Here is a 23,206-nt window from a genome sequence, read left to right as displayed (position 1 = left end):
CCCACTTCCGGGCATAGACTCCTGTGGGAGTCTACGCCATTTCCTGTCCTGCCATGCTGTCTGCTGGGACACACATGGGTCTCAGAGACAGCGCGGACAATTCCTATTGCGCTGCGCGACTCGCGCATGCACAGTAGGGAACCGGGAAGTGAAGCCGATTCGCTTCACTTCCCGATTCCCTCACCTAGAATGGTGGCGGCAGCAGCCGAGAGATCGATCGGCCTCGGCATCGCTGGAACCCGGGACAGGTGAGTGTCCATTTATTAAAAGTCAGCAGCTGTAGTATTTACAGCTGCTGGCTTTTAATATTTTTTTTGTAGGTGGAATCCCTTTTTAATAATCACCCCCCACCTTCCTGGCAAATTCTCATGAGACAGAGAGAGCTGTGCATTTGGTCATAAGACTAGGCTTTTGAACAGACAAGAAACAGGAAGTGGGCTGTATAAGGTATTTACTGGCAGAAATTTTTTTTATATATATATATATATATATATATATATATATATATATATATATATATATATATATATATATATATATATATATATATATATTTTACTATCCAAAGTTAAAACAAAAGGGCAGAAGATTTAATAGATGGAAATTTAAAAAAAAATTAAATAAATAATGAGGTGAGCACTCATTTAAAGCAGTCCTTCAAAGTTATTTTTCATATGAATTCCAGAGAGATCTGCAGACTAGAGCATGCTCTGTATTTGACTCCTACTTACCCTTCCTGCTTAACAACTGCTAAGATAAGTGTATATGTAACCAGTAAACATTGGTGCCACCATGTACATATCTACATTATTTTGCAATAGGTGGTTTCTAATTCTTTTGCAATGATAATGGAACCTGCATATAGCTAAAGTCAGCATGATTGTCAGATTGTAAATGTTTGCTGAATCTGATGCTTTAAGCAGTGGTCTCAAAACTGCAGCCAGCAATTGTTTATTTTATTTATTTACGCTGGCCACAGTGCGGCCCCCTCAAGTCTGAAGGACTTGAAACTAGCCCTTGGTTGAGAAAGTTGGAGACCCCTGCTTTAGGCTGGGTTTACACTATTGCAAATTGGATGTGGGGTTTCCTCTGCATCCAATTCGCATAGCAGGAGATTGTGACCGACTCTCTATGGAGCCGGTTCACACACAAATCTCTGGAGTGGCTCTTGTGCGAATTGCATGGGGGTTCTGTGTTTTTTGGTCCGTTTCAGGTCCGAATTCAGCCAGAAATTCCAGCTGAAATCTGACCCGATACAGTGAATGGAGACGCACTGGACTCCCTGCTGTGAGCCACTTTGTGCTCTAGTGTGAACCCAGCCTTAAGTTACATAGTAGGCGAGGTCGAAAAAAAAAAAAAAAAAAGGACACAAGTCCAACCTATGTGTGTGATTATACATTGTATATCCCTGTATGTTGTGATCCTTCAGGTGCTTATCTAGTAGTTTCTTGAAACTATCGATGCCATCCGCTGAGACCACTGCCTGCGAAAGGGAATTCCACATCCTTACAGTAAAGAACCCTCTACGTAGTTTAAGGTTAAACCTCTTTTCTTCCAATTTAATGAGTGGCCATGAGTCTTGTTAAACTCCCTTCTGCGAAAAAGTTTTAGCCCTATTGTGGGGTCACCAGTACGGTATTTGTATATTGAAATCATATCCCCTCTCAAGCGTCTCTTCTCCAGAGAGAATAAGTTCAGTGCTCGCAACTTTTCCTCATAACTAATGTCCTCCAGACCCTTTATTAGCTTTGTTGTCCTTTGTAGTACATTTTCACTTAGTGGTGTACTCACTTTTGTTGCCAGAGCCTTAGACATTAATGGCTGTGTGTTGAGTTATTTTGAGGGGACAGCAAATTTACACTGTTATACACTCACTACTTTACATTGTAGCAAAGTCTAGTTTTTTCAGTGTTGTTACATAAAAAGATATAATAAAGTATTTACAAAAATGTGAGAGGTGTACTCACTTTTGTGAGATACTATCTCTACATACACACACATGCAATACATTGCCTCACCTGTTGTAACTGGCAACGGTTATATGCAACTCTACCAATAAAGTGACTATCTTATATGTGAAAATACAACATGGGAGTGGAATTAAAAAAAAAAAAAAAAAAACACACACACACACACACACACACACACACACAATGTGGTTAGCAGGTAAAACAAGTGATCTTTATATTTCAGTTGTGCATTAGCCTGACGTTCAGCTTCGTAAACCAGCTGCAAATGTCCCGGAGGAAGGGAATTAGAATCAACTTCTGGTTTACAATCAGAAAAGAAAATAGCTAAGCACTTGAGTCAAGCCAATTCGTAATGTCGCGTACACACGATCGGAAGCTCTGATAGTTTTCCCGATGGAATTCTGCTCAAGCTGTCTTGCCTAAACACAGTGACACCAACACTACGATGAGCCGAAAAAAGATAAAGTTCAATGCTTCTGAGCATGCGACAAATTGTTTGAGCATGCGTAGGAATTTTGCGTGTCGAAATTGCTACAGACGATCGGAATTTCCCATAGAAACTTTTTCCGTCTGAAAAATTGAGAACTTGCTCTCAAATTTTTTGCTGGCGGGAATTCAGCCAGCTAAATTGCGATGGAGTATACACACGGTCGCATTTTCCGATGACAAGCTCTCATTGGTCTTTTGCCGGCCGAAATTCCGATCGTGTGTATGCAGCATTCGACTACATTCACACCGGTGTGAATTGATAGAGCGGTTCTTGCTATGGCTCTCAGCGGCTAGGTACAGCAGCCGTTCACTATACCGACAGGTCGCTGGCTGTGCAGAGAACTGTGAATATATGTGGCTGCCAGAAACCTGTCATTATAGTGAATGAGCACAGCAGCCACGCCTAGCCGCTCTGAGCCACAGAAGGAATCTTGGATTCCTGCCACTGCTATTCACACCAACTCTAATCACGTGTGTGAATGTAGCCTTAAGCCCCATACACACTATCAGATTTTCTGCCGATTTTTGTCTTCAGATTTACCAAAACCATGTAGTGCAAGGGCCTGCCTGATTGCATACAAATTCAAACTCCTATGGTCTGACCTCATATTATATGGTTTTGGTAAATCTGAAGACAAGTCAGCAGAAAATCTGAGTGTGTATGGGGCTTTAGGCAAAATTCTTACGGACGCCTACATTTGAGAGTATAGCTGCGTTTAGAAGACTTCTATAAAAGCAGTTTGACTCACACAATGCAAAGTAATGACATTATTCATATAAAAGAAATAGCAACATTTAGTTGCAGACAGTTTAGTTGCGTTTAGGAAAAGGAAAGTGCTGCATTATGGGTCAAGTATCTGCAGCTAAACGCTCATGGCATTTAGCTGCAGATGGCGGCAACGAGTTTAGTGGCAGAAAATTACACTTCCCCTTTTCTTCCTAAAATGTTAGTATTTATCCTCATGTTGGTATTCATTCTTTGCAGACATGGTCTAACAATAGTTCGTAAGCTGTCAAAAGGTGGACACTGAAATTGTGGTAAAGTTGTAAAATTTATCAGGATAGGTTCGGATTTCTTCATATCAGGAGAAACTATGCCCTACTCAGATTCTGCGATGTTAGGGGATGTACCCATCTTCACTTCATTTGCCTCTCTGCCTCAGGGCCAGTACACACCAGGACACAGTATGGGAAAGGTGCGTTTCCTGCACTGCCCTTGCGATCTGCATGCGGGTGCCAATTAATGGTTACCGAAACCCCAAACCCAGATCACAATGCAGTGTGTTTTGCAGGCACCAAATCACATGATACCACAGTACACATGCAGTGGGTGCGGGGAGTTTTTTTAAAGCAGTGTGAACCAGTGTTCTGGCATATAGAGTCCGGGCATCACAGTGTCCACTCCGTACTGCGCATGCGCAGTACGGAGCAGACGAAGCTTCGGAAAATCTCCGAAGCTGAACGGCACATGCGCCGTGAGTGGAGGTGGTAGCCCCACCATCCAAGCGGACATAGGGTTGTGAATTTTAGAGGGCCCCTCGCGGGCCAGCTTCGCTCGCCACGCTTCGGGCTCGGCCTCGCTGCGCTCGGCTCTTTTTTATTCTGACTCTGTGTCCACTTGGATAGTGGGGATAGAACCTGGACTCACGGCGCAGGCGCCGTTCATCCTCGGCAATTTTCGGGAGCTGTGTTCCTGTGTAATGCGCATGCGCAGTACGCAGGGGACACTATCTGATGGAGGACGCTATTTGACAAGACACCGGCCCTCAATCTTCTCTCAAGTGGGCACATATTGGTAAGCACCAGCTTTGCTCTGCATTCCATTTCAATTACACAGCTCTGCTTGCTCAGAAAACTACCAATAAAGTGGAAGAGGAGGAACCTGGGGTATAACACCCCCTCCCCCAAGAATGATTTTGAGAAGAGGAAAAAAAAAAACTGAAAACGCTGATGCAACTAAATGCAGTTCAAATCGTTTACAAACCGCAACCATCTGTGGGAAATATTTCAGCTTTTTCAAGTGCAGATTACCGGTGTTTAGCTGCTGTCAGATACAAATGTCCATGTGAATGAGCCTTAGCATGCCATGCCTCTGACGACTAGACTTCATAGCTTTGCACTGCTGCCATAGAAAATAGTTTTCCAGTTAAGTGACAAAGAATGCATTTTTTTTTATTTTTGTTTTATTGCAGGTAGCAAGTTCAGGTATTTTAAGAATTTATGTAGCTTGCGTGCTTTGGAGTAAATAAATATAATATAGTCTTGTTAACAAATTTGGTCTCTAAAATCACATCCTGCATAAAAAAAAAAAAATTATATAATATTGATTTGGTACAAATTTGTGATAGTTTTCTGTCCAGGTACAGGAGGAGGAAGGGCATGAATATAATAAGTATTACTCCACCACCCTACAGAGAAAAAAAAAAAAACAAAAAAAAAAAAAAAACACACAAACATTGATTTCAAAAGCGGTTTCTTGCTATCGCTAATGACCAGACCTGCTCTTTCACTTCCTGTAGATGACAGAAGCCATATTACTTAGTCATGACGCTTGCAAGCTTCTTCCAGCTTAGCATTGTGTTCTAAAATATAATGTTACCCTAGTGTTAAATAAAAAATAAAAAAAATGAAACTTAGACCTAGCGTGATTCTTATTTTTGGGGAAACAGGGTGTATGTAAAATATATATATATATATATATATATATATATATATATATATATATATATATATATATATATATACACACATACATACACACATACATACACACATATACACACACATACATATACATACACACACACACACACACACACGATTATGTAACCTAAAACACTTGCCCAGTTGTACTTGCTGTAAATTGTAACATGTTAGTACAATAATTAGTGGCAGATTCAATGTTTTTTACTCATCCATTAGAATTGAGAGGCGTTAAAGTGAAGCTTCACCCAAAATTGGGAAGTTCCACTTTAAGGCCTCCTCCCCAGCTGCCGTTTGTGAAATTTAGCTTTTTTTTGGGGTGGGGGGGGGGGGGTCAGAAGTTCTCCTTCCCCCCTCCCTCCTGAAGTCTTCTGGGACACATGACAGGTCACAGAAGACTGCAGCTGTCACAGCCGAATACCCATAGTAACTATGCCGGCTGGGGTGAGCACACCGCTGGACCACCTACCATAGATCGTTTGAACCATGTATGGGCAGGCTAAATGTACCCAAGTTAAGCGATCAATCAGCTTTGGTACAAGCAGCCTATCGGATTTTACATGTGAATATGATTAGTGGCTGCTACTGTATAGTCGCAAAAAATAATCAGTGTTCTCCCAGCAGGGGAAGCCACCCCAGTCGGGGAGAACACACTGGCTCCATGGGAGGGATTCCCGTGGTTGCAGGAAAAATCTGGTCAAGTAATCAGCTGTTGTATTGCCACCACTATCCCTTGTACTCTGACCCCGCAAACACTGAAACTCGGTCAATGCTTAGTCCACCTCTGCCTCCTCTCACTTTTTGTAGGAACATGCAGAAAGAAGGAGAGGCAGAGTCTGGAGTTTCTGCCCTGGGTGGAAGGAGGAAGCCAAATGCTGAGACGTCCGCCACCTCCATAGACATGGAACCTTTCCAATGTAGCAAATCTAGAAACCCAACATCCACATTTAATCTTTATTTCTTTACTTTCAAGGCAGGCTTATATGAAGTATATGCTCATTATTTTCATCTCTCTACCCTCCTAAACATTCTATATTATTAGTAAACCACCAATTAATTAATTATGTGCTCTGCGGTAATGCTGCACACATTATATTAAATATGCAAGCTCTATATCAGGCTGAAGCTAAAACTGGTTATACATGGCACAGTTTTTTCATTCAGCCAGCCTGCTGAACGAAAAAAAAAAAAACACCAATTTGGCCAAACGTTTGAGGTGGATGGGGAAAATCTTCCCCCGCTGTCATTGTATTCTGAGAGTGGGACTCCTTTGCTGTCAGAATGCACTGGTCAGCGCTGCTGCTGGTTGGCTGCATGCACTGATTGAGAAAAAAATGCTATAACAAGCCTGTTCATGAAAAGTTAATCTCATGAAAAGAAACAGCCATACATGGAATGAAATTCAGCCAGTTCCTGCCGAACTCAATTTTGATCCATGTATGGCCAGCTTAAGGTGGAAGTTAAAATTTCATTACACTTCCCATATTCTTCCTTTACAATAGGAATAGGATGAGAGTCATATATACTCAGAGACAGATACGGGGGCAACGGGGAAAATGCCCCCCCCCCCCCGAGATTGTGCCCGCCTGGAAGAGAGAGGTGTGAGTAGTGGGATCGAGCGAATCTGCCTGCCTGGAGGTAAAAATAATTTAGCAGTATATTGTGGATTCATTTACAGGCACCTCTATGCCAAGTCTGCCAAGATACTGCAGCTTAGCATAGAGGTGCTAGCTGACAAATGTGATTGCATCTCCTCTTAATATAGAACAGTGAGAAATTGGGCTCACTAAAGCATTGTGACTGCCCCCTGGTGTGTGCCCTCCCAATCCCCCCAGTGTATGCCCTCCTGACGCGTTTCCTCCTGCCCTCCAAGCCCCCTGGTTTGTGCGCTTCTGACCCCCACCCCCCCCAGTGTGTGCCATCCTGACCCCCCTGGTGAGAACTAGTCCTCTTCATTCCACTGATCCCTGTACATTGTCCTGTTGCCCCCTATCCTCTGTACACCATCCTACTGACTAGTGTGCACTGCCCTACATACTACTGACCTCTGTACACTATTTGATACACTAAACGCTGTTCAGTAAGCAACACCTTATTTTCGGGTAGCGCCCCTCCCAAAAAAAAAAATAAAAAAAAAAAAACAGCTCCAATTTATCCAGATTAAATATTGGCATATCCTTCAGACATGGAACTAATCTATGGTTATATGGCTTGTGTTTCCATGAATCGGGTTACTCTTTTGTTGTTATTCAATTTACCAGTATTGATCATTGCCTGGAAAATTCCCAGATGTAATTTGCAATTTGAATTTTGTGTTAATCAGGTTGCACTCTTGGACTGTATGTTTGTTGAAAATAAAGAATTTGGGAGAAAAAAAAATGCTGGCATATGTTCCCTTTAATCTGCACTGGAGTTATATAGACTTTCTTTCCTGTCACCTCTAGAGTATGCAGACATCAGTCGTTGGCGTGCCTTGCTTCCATATGTAAAGCTCTGGGACAAGAATTATAAAGAACACAAGCCCCACAGCTGGGAAAAAGATTAGTGTTTATAATAGAAGTGGACTGACTCACTGCACAAGAAGCAGGATTTGTGGAAGCTTCCACCCTCACACTGGACTTCCTCCGCAAAGTAGACAGCCTTCTGGCAGACTGAGCAGGTCTTTCCACCGCCCCAGTTTGGCATTGTCCTGTGATAATAAAATACATGGAGAGGAGAATTGTAAAATGACATACATTGCGCCATTTCTCTGAATGCGTTACAAGGAAAAGTGACTTACGGTAAGCAGTTTACAATATTTACAACAGCCAGCCAATAAGATCAAAGACTTGTTTTCTGTTGCAGAATTACAAAGAATTTTAGTTTCCTACCCATTTTTACACATCAAACATTGGTCATATGTTAGATTACATCTCTCTAGAGAAAAGGAACAAGAATTTTATCATTGTATGGCCAGCCTCTGTATCACTTCACACCCATGTACAGTATCTCACAAAAGTGAGTACACCCCTCACATTTTATTTTTATTTTATTTCTATCTTTTCATGTGACAACACTGAAGAAATTACACTTTGCTACAATGTAGTGAGTGTACAGCTGGTGTAACAGTGTAAATTTGCTGTACTCTTAAAATAACTCACACAGTCATTAATGTCTAAACCACTGGAAACAAAATTGAGTACACCCCATGTCAAAATTGGGCCCAATTAACCATTTTCCCCTCCCAGTGTCATGTGACTCCTTAGTGTTACAAGGTCTCAGGTGTGAATGGGGAGCAGGTGTATTAAATTTGGTGTGATCGCTCTCACACTCTTACTGGTCACTGGAAGTTTAACATGGCACCTCATGGCAAATAACTCAGAGGATCTGAAAAAAAGAATTGCCACTTTACATAAAATGACCTAGGCCAGGGATATGCAATTCGTGGATCTCCAGCTGTCTCATGTGGCATAGCAAGACTGACATCCAGAGGCAGGGGCATGATGGGACTTTTAGTTTTGCAACAGCTGGAGGTCTGATAATTCCATATCCCTGGCCTAGGCTATAAGAAGATTGCAAAGACCCTGAAACTGAGCTGCAGCACAGTGGCCAAGACTATACAGCGGTTTAACAGACCAGGTTCTGCTCAGAACAGGCCTCACCATGGTTGACCAAAGAAGTTGAGTGCATGTGTTCAGTGTCATATCCAGAGGCTGTCTTTGGGAAATAGACGTACGAGAGCCTGAAGGGGTGGGGGTCAGCCTGTCAGTGCTCAGACCATCCGCCACACACTGCATCAAATTGGTGTGGCGGCAACCAGGTGAGGAGTACAAAGACAAATGTGTCTTGCCTACAGCCAAGCATGGTGGAGGAGTGTCATGGTCTGGGGCTGCATGAGTGCTTCCGACACTGGGGAGCTACAGGTCATTGAGGGAACCATGAATGACAACATTCATACTGTGACATACTGAAGCCGAGCATGATCCCCTCTCTTCCCAAGATGCCCACTGCCTTGCTAAAGAAGCTAAGAGTAAAAGTTGATGGACTGGCAAAGCATGTGTCTAAACCCTACTAAGCATACTCAAACAGAAGGTGGAGGAACGCAAGATCTCCAACATCCAACAGCTCCATGATATCATCATGGAGGAATGGAAGAGGACTCCAGTGGCAACCTGTGAAGCTCTGGTAAACTCCATGCCCAAGAGGGTTAAGGCAGTGCTGGGAAATTATGGCGGTCACACAAAATATTGACACTTTGGGCCCAATTTGGACATTTTCATTTAGGGGCATACTCACTTTTGTTGCCAGCGGTTTAGACATTAATGGTTGCGTGTTGAGTTATTATTATTATTATTATTCAGGATTTATATAGCGCCAACAGTTTGCGCAGCGCTTTATTTTGAGGGGATAGCAAATTGACACTGTTATACAAGCTGTACACTCACTACTTTATATTGTAGCAAACTGACATTTCTTCAGTGTTGCCACATGAAAAGATATAATAAAATATTTACAAAAATTTGATGGTGTACTCACTTTTGTGAGATACTGTATGTACACAGAAAGGTATAAATCATATACTGGAAAACAGAAGAGGTGAATGCAACCATGAATGTTACATTCTAAATAATGAGACAATCAACTATGACAAAGTGGCACTTGGTGTGTGTGTAAATATTCTAGAATTAGGGTTGCCACCAGATTTTACCTGGACAGTCCGGGTTTGGAATTAAGTGTCCAGGTTTCAGTCTGCCTGAAACTCAGACACATTCTTTAGACTGAACTGTGGCTCTCCAAGTAACTGAGATAGTCACACAAAAATCTGTTGCCATCCGGGAGCTGCAGGCCGCGGTCTGAGGGCAGGTTCTGCATCACTGGGGCACCAAGAGCAGTTTGGTCACATCCACTGTTTGCTGCAACGCGCTCCATTACCACTCTTCTTGAAGCACCCAAAGATGACTCTGGTCTTTAATAATCCTATAGTGTATACTACGAAAGAGAATGTGCCCTGTGCCGCTAAAGTGTTCAGGTTTGGCTTAAAGAAAAAAAAAAAAAAAAAAAAAAAAAAAAAAAAAAAAAAAAAAAAAAATGTGGCAACCCTATCTAGAATATCCAAATAGGAACATCAAATAAAGACCTCCTTAACCACTTGCCGCCCGCCCTATAGCAAATAGACGGCGGCAAAGTGGTTGCCTAATCCTGACCGGACGTCATCAGGATTATGAGCCGCTGCGCGCCCCCGGGGGCGCGCATCGCGGCGATCGTTGTTGCGGGGTGTAATTTTGACACCCGGCAACTACGATCTCGGTAAAGAGTCTCCGACAGAGACTCTTTACCACGTGATCAGCCGTGTCCAATCACGGCTGATCACAGTGTAAATAGGAAAAGCCGGTGATCGGCTTTTCCTCACTCGCGTCTGTCAGACGCGAGTGGAGGAGAGCCGATCGGCTGCTCCTCTGACGGGGGGGTCTGTGCTGATCGATTATCAGCACAGCCCCCCCGAGGATGCCCACACTGGACCACCAGGGACGCCACCAGACCACCAGGGATGCCAAGGTATGCCACCCTAGACCACCAGGGATTCCAGTCAGTGCCACAATGGATGCCAATCAGTGCCCACAATGGGCATCACTGATTGGCATGCATTATTGATTGGCATCCATTAGTACAATATATTATAATACAATGCCGCCTATCAGTTCCCATCTGTGCCGCCTATCAGTGCCTACCCATGCCCACCTGTGCCACCTACCCATGCCCACCTGTGCCACCTACCCATGCCCACCTGTGCCAATTTGTGCCACCTATCAGTGCCCATCCGTGTCGCCCATCAGTGCCGCCTATCGGTGTCCATCAATGCCACCTCATCAGTGCCACTTCATTGGTGCCACCTCATCGGTGCCCATCAGTGCCGCCTTATCATTGCCCATCAGTGTAACCCCATCAGTGCCCATCAGTGAAGGAGAAAACTTACTTATTTGCAAAGTTTTGAAACTGAAACAAAAAAAAACATTTTTTTTTTCAACATTTTCGGTATTTTTTTTATTTGTTTAGCAAAAAATAAAAACCGCAGAGGTGATCAAATACCACCAAAAGAAAGCTCTGTTTGTGGGAAAAAAATGATAAAAATTTCATTTGGGTACAGTGTAGCATGACCGCGCAATTGTCATTCAAAATGCGACAGCGCTGAAAGCTCAAAATTGGTCTGGGCAGGAAGGTGTTTAAGTGCCCGGTATTGAAGTGGTTAATATGGTATTGTGAGATTTGAATCCCAGAAGCAAGTTTGCTGTTGGAGTCACGCTGCTTATAAAGGAGACTTCCAACCAAGGAATTTTCTTAATTGCAGAATCCAGTTAAATAGGTAAACCCAACATATTCGATTTCTGATATGTGCCTGCTGTAACATATACTCGTGTTAAAAAAAAAAAAAAAAAAAAAAAAAAAAAGAAGTATATACTGTTCTTTGTATGAAATCCCTGGTGTTCCTGCTAATCCATCTGCTTCTTATTAAAAACTCAGCATGTCATCACAGCGTGGTCAGTTCTCTGGACCCATCATCCTCAGGTAGTGATGTCACAAGGAGGGGGCGCGGCCACGCCCTCATCTTTATCTAAGACATGCTTGACAATGCCGCGGACAGTTTAGCAGTACGCAGCATTGGAGGAGGGTCGGCGGCAGAGGAAGAACATGGGACAAAGAAGAGGAGTGGAAGAAGATATTTAAAAAAAATAAAAAAGAAAGGCTTGTCAAAAATGTATGTCCCCTACACACTAGAGGAAAAAAATAATTCAAAGACATTACCATCTGGACCGTTCGTTTGTTTTTTTGTCCAGGTTTGGGCACAGATAGAAAATTGGTTCTATTTTTGCCATACTGACAAATGATAAAAAAATGTTAATGTGTTTCCTGGCCTTCAAAATCATACTGTGCATATGTAAAACAAAACAAAAAAAAACAAAAACACTTTTAAAACACAGGAAAGAGTGACCTAAAAGGCATACATATTCCTGCTTTTAGGCACCTTTAGTCAAATCTACATGCATCTAGCCCTATTAACTGCTTGTTCACACTTGCAGCAGCTCTTTTCAGAGGGCAGTTGACTGGCAGGCAATGCGTCTCAATGCCTGCAGGACAGTTGCGGCACACACCAATCTACTTGATTGAGTCGCATTTGCCAGCAACATCGCCCACCTAATGCAACAGGAGTTATAGCTTTTGGTAGACAAAACTGAGGCTCAACCGCCTGCCTTTACCAACCCCTTGCCTAGATCCTGAATGCACAGAATTATTTTATCTCTAATTGCAGCAGAACTGACTACATGTGGATGGCACAGTGGTGTAGTGGTTAGCACTCTCACCTAGCAGTAAAAAAGGGTCACTGGTTCGACTCCCAACCAGGACACTACCTGCCTGGAGTTTGCATGTTCTCCCTGTGCCTGTGTGGGTTTTCTCCAGGTACTCCGGTTTCCTCCCACACTCCAAAGACATGCAGGTAGGTTAATTGGCTTCTGTCCAAAATTGGCCCTAGTATATGAATGGGGACCTTGGATTGTGCTTCTTGAGCCACTCCTTTGTTGCCTTGGCCATGTGTTTTGGGTCATTGTTATCACCAGGTGAAAAAACAGAAAAAAAAAAAAAAAAATTTAAATAATGCAGCCACCACATTTAATGATTGACAAGTTGTAATATATGGCATACACAGGAATCCCTGCAGCCTCCTCTCCTCTGCACTCCAGGCAGTCTTCTGATGCCACCGAGACAGTAGCAGAGCCTACAGCCCTGCACATTGGACATGAGGAACAGCCCACTGCTGGAGTATGGGGGGGGGGGGGGGGGGGGGTGCTGTCTGCTGGGGATTGGGTAAGTAAGTGTGCTTTTCTATCCCCTAACTCAGTGATGGCGAACCTTAGCACCCCAGATGTTCTGGAACTACATTTCCCATGATGCTCCTGCGCTCTGCAGTGTAGTTGAGCATCATGGGAAATGTAGTTCCAAAACATCTGGGGTGCCAAGGTTCGCCATCACTGCCCCTACCTAAACAGAAACGTGCAGTTAACCCTTGCACTGCAAGCACAGCCCCACTGCAAGGGAGGGCTTTTAAAAATCCATCTGTATGGCATTTTGTCTTAGAGACAAGATATACATGGGTTGACATGAACAAACATGACATTACAACAAGTTGAGCTCAATTACGATTTTAATGTCTTCATCCTTCATGCCCAGCATCATGTCCTATTAACAACAAAACACACCCTAAATGGAAAGGCATATCCCAAAACCATGAAGTCATACCTTTGTACAAACACTCCCACATATATGAGCTTAATAAATCTGGTAAAATATGGAGCAAAGGAGGTAGGAAATGCAGGATTTATTTTACTGATCATAGCTGCATTTACTCTAGTCAAATTATGACGAATTCCCCCATTGGTTGCTAAGAAGAGCCATGTAAAAAACACTTGAAAGCCTCTGTAAATGATTATTATTATTATTATTTTTTTTTTTGCACATATATCACCCTATGAATATTCACATGGGGAAATGTTCACCGATTTACATTTTTTAAGCTTTTATCTCAGCCAGAGGTCGTTCAGCATGGTTCCTTTCCATGCAAAAGTGGCACTATGATCTGAGTCCATTTCCTTATTCCATATAGAAATTTACTTTGACTATTGTGTTGAATGTTACATTTTACATAAACAAATCAATGTATATATTTTAAAAATATTTGTGGTTTGTTTATTTGATACAACTTTTTATCTATCCTGACCATTATAATAAATAGCTGGTAATTAGACTTTGTATGTGGCGTACACAAACCATCAAGAGTTGCAAACTGATTATCGATCACTGGAACCTGTGTAGCATGTCAGAATTACATCTAGTAATGTTAATCTCATTAAAGAAAAGAAGTACAGCGTTCTGCCCCATCCAGCCACAGCCAGACTTTGACAGGGGGACTAGATGTCACATCTGGGGCTCCTGGGTGCGCTAAACCACTGGGAGGGATGCACTGCAGCTTAACGGTCCCATGTGCAAGGGGCCTACAGGAAAGCAGGGATGAATTTGGGATACAAAGCATTGATTGCATAAACATTTATATAGCAACGACCTACTTGGTGGTCTTCATACAGCTTTATCCTAACAATTTAATGTGGTATTCAAAGTGCACCAACAAATGGCAATCAAGTTTTATTCTGTACCATACACTATGCAACTTATGAAAACTTTTTGTGGGTGGTTCTGTTGCCAATTAAAATAAATAAATAGGAGCCAGGAGGGAAGATTATCAGCTGAAAAGTGGCTGCATCCAATCAGATGCAAGTGCTAATCACTTATTCTGACAGCCACTGGTTCAGAATGTGGGCGGCACAGTGGTGTAGTGGGTAGCACTTTTGCATGTTCTCCCTGTGCCTGCGTGGGTTTCCTCCGGGTACTCCGATTTCCTCCCACACTCCAAAGACATGCACGTAGGTTAATTGGCTTCTGTCCAAAATTGGCCCTAGTATATGAATGGGGACCTTGGATTGTGGGCTCCATGAGGGTAGGGTCTGATGGGAGTGTGCAATGTACAGGGATAGGGACAATTGTAGACACTCACTCAGGTTGAACTGGATGGACTGGTGTCTTTATTCCACCTTACTAACTATGAATACAATAGCCTCAGTGGGAGATCCATCCATCCGCACTGTATAGTGTAGAACAGTGGTTCGCAACCTCAGTCCTCAAGTACCCCCATCAGACCATGTTTTGGGAATTCCTCTTAGATAAAATAACTGTCCAAAATACCAAGCCATTGATTTAAAGCACCTGTGCAAGATAAAGGAAAACCTGCAAACATGGCCTGTACTTGAGAAGCACTGGTGTAGATCAGTTGTCTCCAAACTGCAGTCCTGCAGCCAGATATGGCCCTTTGCTTGCTTTTAACCAGCCCTTGAAGCACTAGTTTATTTACTGACACCAATGAAGGGCACAAGTCCTCCCAATGACGCCAACAGTGGGGCACAAGTCCTCCCAATGACGCCAACAGTGGGGCACAAGTCCTCCAACTGAGACTAATGATGGAGAATTGTTTACACCCACTGATGTATGGACATTTTGTACTTCCAATTGCCACAGTCTGGCCCCCCCTAAAGTGTGAAGGACAGTAAACTGGTACTTTGTTTATTATTATTAGTAGTATTCGGGATTTATATAGTGCCTACAGTTTGCACAGCGCTTTACAACACAAGGGCAGACAGTACAGTTATAATACAATAAATTACGGAAGGAATCAGAGGGTCCTGCTCGTTAAAGCTTACAATCTAGGAGGGAGGATTAAGGGTATAAAAAAAAAAAAAAAAAAAAAAAAAAAAAAAAAAAAAACTGTAACTGTAGGGGAGGGGGCGATGAAGAAAATTAAAGTACACTTGTTAGGTGGGGGCAGAATAGGCTTCTATGAAAAGATGGGTTTTAAGGATCGTCCAAAAGCAAACAGAGTAGGAGATAATTGAAATTGAACAGATTGGGGTAGGGAGTTCCATAGGATGGGAGAGGCTCGGGAAAAGTCCTAGAGGCGAGAATGGGAAAGGTTGACAAGGGAGCTAGAGGGCAGGAGGTCTTAGGAGGAAAGAGGAGAACAATTAGGTTGGTATTTTGAGACTAGGTTAGTGATGTAACTGGTAGCAGAGAAAGTTTAGAGTCCCTTGGTATGGATTAAGGAAGCTGTTACTTTTTTTGCATCAGCCTGCATGGAAAAAATAAAATAAAAAATTTGAATGGCATATAGCCAGCTTTAGTTACCTTGAGCGAGAGATAATTTCTCATTAAATTGCCATGTTCCATTTTAAGGCTGGGTTCACACTGCAGTGAGGAGCGACTCACAGCAGGCGTCCGGGTGCGTCCCCATTCACCGTTTCAGATCCAATTTCAGTCCGAATTTTGGGCTGAATTTGGACCTGAAACGAACCAGAGACACAGGCTTCCTGTACAATTTCGCACTAGAGCTGCTTTGGAGGTGTGTGAATCGGCTCCATAGAGAGCTGGTCACAATCTCCTGACATGCGAATTTGATGCGGGGGAAAAACTCCGCTTCCAATTCGCGATAACGTGAATCCAGCCTTATGCCTTGTACACACGGTCGGACATTCCGACCACAAAATCCGTCAGATTTTTTCCAACGGATTTTGTCCGAAACTGGTGTTGCATACACACGGTCTGACAAAGCTGTCGGGAAATCCAATCATTTGGAACATGATGACGTTCGTTACGATTGGGACTACGTTGAGGCTAGTAGCCAATAGCTTTGGTCTCGTAATTTGATTTTAGCACGCGTGGCACTTTGTCCAATCGGAATTCTCTACAAACGATCGGAAAAAGTCTGATCGGATTTTTTTTGTCAGAAAATTTGAGATCCCCCTCTCAAATTTTTTCCATCAGAAAAAGTCCGATAGAGCCCACATACGATCAGATTTTCCAACATTATAATCCGATCTGACCTTTTCAGTCGGAATTTCCGACCATGTGTACAAGGCATCAGAGTATTAGCAATCTGTGTTACTACAATAACCCTTATTCTTATATACAATAGCATTATAGAACCAAAATTCAATACAATGTTTGTTTTATTCTCGCGGTTTTAAAAAAAATAAAAACATTTTTTAAGGAGTTTATATAATTATGTGTTTTGCTCAGGGAATGGTAACGTCTCTCCGGTCTAATGTGATTTGAGTTCTAGTCAGATTAGTTCACAGGAAGCAGCTTGCAACTGTCAGTGAACTATAAAACATTTATAGTCATAAAGAGGCTGCCTATACCTACAGAACTTGTATTCAAGCTACTGCCACAGTACATGGTTTGAATTTGATTGTCTTTTTTCCTCTTGTAATATTGGCTTAAAGTTCAGCCATTTAGATGTGCAATCACGCAGCACGGCATCCTTTTAAGAGCAATTCTTTCAGTCTTGGGAGGTAGGATGGAAGTACAGACAGTAGCAGACGTACACACCACACCCCTTCTGTCTGCGGGCAGCAGTACTTGTAAAAATTTCCATAAAAGGTAGATTGTACTGAAAAGCATTCCTGCTGCTTACTGTAATAGGGCCGGACAGAGGCTGACACAATTAAAGCAGACCTTCATCCTCTTTTAAAACACTTTCCATACTATTACGGCATCCCCCCTCCTTTTACATAAAAATATATATATTTGTAAAAACGCTGCGCAAACTGTTGGTGCTATATAAATCCTAATTATTATTATTTATTCTAAAAACTTTTTTTTTGTCAAGCTGGACCCACACTTCTGTATTGATGTATCCCAACAGCCAGCAACCTCCTAGTACACTAACATCAGGCATTCCAGAGGGCATTGGGGCAATAAAAAATTTTAAAAAACATGCGCATGTGCGCACCATCACGTGGATGGCTGCATCTTCCTGGTACTTGTAACCATCAACCTGATGACGAGTCGTGACGCATACGCATCATATGGGGGGGGGGGCGGCTGCAAGAACCAAGAAGAGGCAACAGGCTACAAATGGTGTAGGAGAGGAAGATGGCAATGCTGGACTAGGTGTGCAGTGCCTAGGGTTGCCACCTCATTCCTTTGAACCCGAAAAACACAGGTTCTGAGGTTAATTTAATGCAGGTAAGGCACCAAGTGAGTTTATATTGTATCCTGTATAATAAATCCTGTATAATAATAATATTGTAAAGCGCTGCGTAAACTGTTGCCGCTATATAAATCCTGTATAATAGTAATAATAACCACCTTAATCAGCCACAGAACCTGTGTAATTCATATGTTGTTCGGTTTTAAAGCTGGATTCACACCTATGCATTTTTAGTGCATTTTGCAGATTTGCACTACAGAACGTGTTCCATAGGAAACCATGTTAAATGGACTGTAGTGTAAATCTGCAAAAAGCACAGGTGTGAATCCAGCCATAAACCTATAGATTATCTGCAGATTTTCTATGGTTAGATGGAAAAAGTGCAACAGATTTCTCCATGTTGTAAACTGTGTGGATGGAGGAATCTCCCACTTTTTCCATCTAACCATAGAAAATCTGCAGATAATCTATAGGTTTATGGCTGGATTCACACCTATGCATTTAGTGCTTTTTGCATATTTGCACTACAGTCCATTTAACATGGTTTCCTATGGAACACGTTCTGTAGTGCAGATCTGCAAAAATGCAAAAAGCACTAAAAAAAACGCATAGGTGTGAATCCAGCCTACAGGGATGAGGTGGCAACCCTAGCAGTGGCGAATTACAACAGAACGCTGGGCGTGTTAATAAGTATAACTAAATAACAAAAAGGTAAGTTAAATAAAGGAGTAAAAACAAAGAAAAAGAGGGTGACGTTCCTCTTTAAGGAGCATAATGGCTGCATTATTACACAGCTGCACTAAGTAACACTCATGGAAGGTTTTGTCTGTCTGTATATCATGTAAATAGCGCAGCTGCTTTCCGGTTCTAAGTAATGAAACGCTCCATCCCTAATCTGCCTTGTCCAGCTGTTCTGATCTCAGACAGTGCTGAGTCCCCCTTGTACAGGACAGTGGAAATAGAATGGACATACCTGGTCCCAGATGTTCCTGATAGCTTACAAGTCTTCTCTTCTTAAGTGGCTGCCTCTCTGACGTGAGCCTGCTCTTTAAAAGGGAAGCACAGGATCCTGGGTGTGACCTTACAGGGGAAGAAGGGAAGAACTCAGGCGGCACAGAGAATGTGTAAACATAAAATAGGGAGGGTTAGATACCAAAGAACAGAGAGAGGGAGGGAAATGTCAGGCGGAAGGCACACCCTAGGTGCATTAAAGGAAATGTATAGTCTTTACAATGAGCCTACGTATGCAGCTGACTGGCTGTAATCGTCTTAAAACCAAAGTTTGTATAAAACTGGAAGCCAATTTGCTCATTACATACGTAATGCATAGCTCCCAACCGTCCCTGATTTCGAGGCACTGTCCCTGGTTTGGAACAATGTCCCTCTGTCCCTCTCATTTGTCCCTCATTTTGGTCTGATCTATATAGTTGTAAATAAAAGGCACTATTTATCTTTCAAAAAGCATTTCCCAGTGCTAAATCTTTCATCCAATTTTAGAATTGCTAAATTTGTGAATGTCAAAAGCCAATATAAAAGAATAATGCCCCATACACACGGTTGGATTTTCCGACGGAAAACGTGCGATCGGATCGTGTTGTCGGAAAATCCGATCGTGTGTGGGCTCCATCTGACTTTTTCTGTCGGAATTTCTAACGCACAAAGTTTGAGAGCTAGACCTAAAATTTTCCGACAACAAAATCCGATCGTTTAAATTCCGATTGTGTGTAGACGATTCCGACGGACAAAGTGCCACGCATGCTCAGAATAAACTAAGAGACGAAAGCTATTGGCTACTGGCCCGTTTATAGTCCTGACGTACGTGTTTGACGTCACCTTGTTGAGAGTGATCGGATTTTCGGACAACTTTGTGCGACCGTGTGTATGTAAGACAAGTTTGGCCCAAAATCCGGAAAAAACGTCACGGAATGTCTGACCGTGTGTATGGGGCATAATAGTGGTAAAAAAAAAAACACTTTTCTCCTTTAAGAGGGCATGGCAGGGTGTGTGTCCCTATGCCTACATACTTTTGCTAATAGGTATCCCTTATTCTAGGATTGCCACCTCATCCCTTTAACCAGTTCAACCCCAGAAGATTTGGCTGCTCAATGTCATTTTTGGGGCCATTTTTTGCGATACGGCACTGCAACGCTTTAACTGACAATTGCATGGTCATGCAACGGTCTAACCAAACAAAATGTATGTCCTTTTTTCTCCCACAAATAGAGCTTTCTTTTGGTGGTATTTGATCGCCTCTGTGGATTTTATTTTTTGCGCTATAAACAAAAGAACAGCGACAACTTTGAAAAAAAAACACAATGGGGGTTATTTACTTAAGGCAAATCCACTTTGCACTACAAATGCACTTGAGAGTGCAGTCGCAGTAGATCTGAGGGGAAGATCTGAAATGAGGGGAAGCTCTGCTGATTTCATCATGCAGTGCACTTGTAGTGCAAAGTGGATTTGCCTTTCCTAAATAACCCCCAATGTCTTTTTCTTTTTGCTATAATAAATATCCCACACTTTATCACAAAAAAATGTTTTTCCTCAGTTTAGGCTGATATGTATTCTTCTACATATTTTTGGTAAAAAAAATAAATAAAATTGCAATAAGCGTATATTGATTGGGTTTGTGCAAAAGTTATAGCGTCCACAAAATAGGGTATAGATTTATGGCATTTTTATTATTATTTTTTTTTTTACTAGTAATGGTGGCATCTGCTATTTTTATCTGGACTGCAATATTGCAGCGGATATATCGGACACTTTTGACACATTTTTGGGACCTATTGACAATTATACAGCGATCAGTGCTATGTGCTATAAAAATGCACTGATTACTGTATAAATGTCACTGGTAGGGAAGGGGTTAATGCTAGGGGGTGATCAAGGGGTTAACTGTGTTCCCTCACTCTGTTCTAACTGTGGGGGGGGGGGGGGGGGGTGCGATTATCTAGGAGAGATGACAGATTGGTGTTCATCATAATCAGTATGAACACACAATCAGTCTCCACTCCCCTGAAAGAACTGGGATCTGTGTGTTTACACACACAGATCCCAGTTCTCGCTGTGTCACGATTGGTCGTGGGAGCCCGACGATTCTCACGCCCAACGGGCATGCGCATCAGCTCTAGTGGCCAAAAGGCGATGTAAGGTAATGGCGGCTGGTCGGCAAGAGGTTAAACCTGAACACATATGAATAACAGGTTCTGAGGCAAATTTATTGCAGATAAGGCACCAAGTGAGTTTAATTACCACCTTAATCAGCCACAGAACCTGTTTAATTAATATGTGTTTGGGTTTAAAGGGATGAGGTGGCAAACCTACCTCATTCCCATCTCAAAAAGTTTGGCGGTATGCATGAGCCTTCCTTAAGGCCTGGCTCACACCTATGCAGATTGCAGTTTGCATATTCCATTTGCAGTGCATTTTGCAATAAACATTTTTGATCCATTGAAGTCTATGGAAGTAAAAAAAAAAACAGAAAAAAAGTGCCTAGCCCTTTCCATAAAATGCACAGATGTGAACTACATCCATATGAAGCCATGCTAAATGAGCTGTAGTGTGTTTCTGCAAAACTGAAAACGCACTAAAAAATGCATAGGTGTGACTGTGAACAAGGCCTAAGGCTGGATTCACACCTATGCATTTTTAGTGCTTTTTGCATTTTGCACTACAGTCCATTTATCATGGTTTCCAATGGAACACATTCTGTAGTACAAAGCTGCAAAATGCAAAAAGCACTAAAATTGCATAGGTGTGAATCCAGCCTTAAGGCAGCTTTGCAACTTTGGGTGCACACCATTAGGCCTCACATGCCTACAGAGGGCCATACAGCACACAAAGGCAGGGACGTGCCTAGAGTATTTGGCACCTGGGGCAGATCCTATATCCCCCTCAACTTTAAAATGTAAAAACACCTCACTGTGCCCCTGATTATCTCTGCACCCCCCAATATCTCTTGGTCACTACTGTAACCTCTCTCCATAACTGCACCTCTTTACATTACACAGCCCCTCCCCCTGCAGCTTTGGATCCCTGCACATTACACAGCCCCCCACCTCTGGACCCCTTTATATTACACAGCACCCTGCACCTCTTGACCCCTTTAACAATACACAACCCCCTGCACCTCTGGACCCCTTTACATTAAACAACCCCCTGTACCTCTGGACCCCTTTACATTAAACAACCTCCTGCACCTCTGGACCCGTTTACAGTAAACAACCGACGCACCTCTGGACTACTTTACATTGCACATCACCCTGCACCTCTGGACACCTTTACATTACATAGCACCCTGCACCTCTGGACCCCTTTACATTACACAACCCCTTGAACCTCTGTACCCCTTTACATTGCACAGCCCCATGTACCTCCGGACCCATTTTACATTACACAACTCCCTGCACCTCTGGACCCCTTTACGTTACACAAACCCCTGCACCTCTGGACCCCTTTATGTTACACAACCCCCTGCACCTCTGGACCCCTTTACATTACTCAGCCCCCCCACAGCTCTGGACCCCCTGCACATTTTATAGCCCCCTCCCCACAGCTCTGGACCCCCTTCACATTACACAGGCCCCCCACAGCTCTGGACCCCCTGAAAATTACCCCCCCCCCCCCCCCACAGTTCTGGACCCCCTGCATGTTGCATAGCTCTGACCATTCCTACCTTACTCTGCACTTTTGTATTCACAAGATAATGATTGATTGCTAGGACCACCTATCAACCAATCACCTGCTACCCCAGCATTTCCTGTCCTCTCTTCTGCTGTCTCTCACTGTCCCTCCCCTGCTGTACAAGAGTGAGAGACAGTGGTTTATTTTCTCCTGCTCCGGTCCTGAGTGTCACCCGGGTAGTGGTAAAGTCCGCACCCGGCCTGGGCACCCTGTCACAGCTGGGCTCTCCCTGCGCTGTCAGTGTGTCACATCGCCACTGCATATCTCGCCTGGTCACAACAGCAGCTGCTTTGACACCACATGCTTGACCAGACATATGTCAACTTGCCATGCAGTCCATTGGTAAGCATAGATAAAAGACCCACACCAAAGAACAAAGTGGACCTCATCAGCTGGGATCTCCAACCCCACTATACCTTTAGTCCTCTCAGAAACCTGCACTGAGAGGAATGAAGGTGTAGAATTAGGTGTGTCAATGCCAAGTAATTGCGGGCAATCTGCTATCTGTACACCAACGTCCGATTGTACCAGGCAAATTTCCCTGCTCCAGCTGCTGCACCGCTGAAAGAAGTTCACTCCCAGCCATCCACATGCCCAGCGGTTGAATGCTAGCTTGGCTAAATTTCTAGCACTTCAACTGCTGCCTTTTCAGTTGGTAGACTTGGCCCCCTTCCGTGAGTTTGTGGAGTGTGCCAATGTTCCCAACGCCACGGAAGGCGATTCCGGCTCTCTACCAAAAAAAAGCAAAGAAAGAGGTGCCTCTGGGTGTAGAGATAACATACACTTTAATTAT

General features: G+C 43.1%; 1 protein-coding gene across 1 annotated transcript in view; it reads right to left on the bottom strand.

The window, feature by feature from the left end:
• CSRP1 (cysteine and glycine rich protein 1) overlaps positions 1-18,867 on the bottom strand; it is a 50,568-nt gene extending 31,701 nt beyond the window's left edge. The window contains exons 1-2 of the mRNA XM_077481475.1: positions 18,704-18,867; positions 7,736-7,851 (exon numbers count right to left, since the gene is read on the bottom strand). Of these exons, the coding sequence (XP_077337601.1) occupies positions 7,736-7,847 (112 nt within the window). The 5' untranslated portion in view covers positions 7,848-7,851; positions 18,704-18,867. The remainder of the gene's footprint in view (positions 1-7,735; positions 7,852-18,703) is intronic.
• Positions 18,868-23,206: the final 4,339 nt, after the last annotated feature.

Source organism: Lithobates pipiens, unplaced genomic scaffold (assembly GCF_037356315.1).
Source record: "Lithobates pipiens isolate NorthernLeopardFrog02 unplaced genomic scaffold, aLitPip1_a1.2 Scaffold_16, whole genome shotgun sequence".
Classification (NCBI taxonomy): Eukaryota; Metazoa; Chordata; class Amphibia; order Anura; family Ranidae; genus Lithobates; species Lithobates pipiens.
This window is presented reverse-complemented; position numbering and strand designations above follow the sequence as displayed.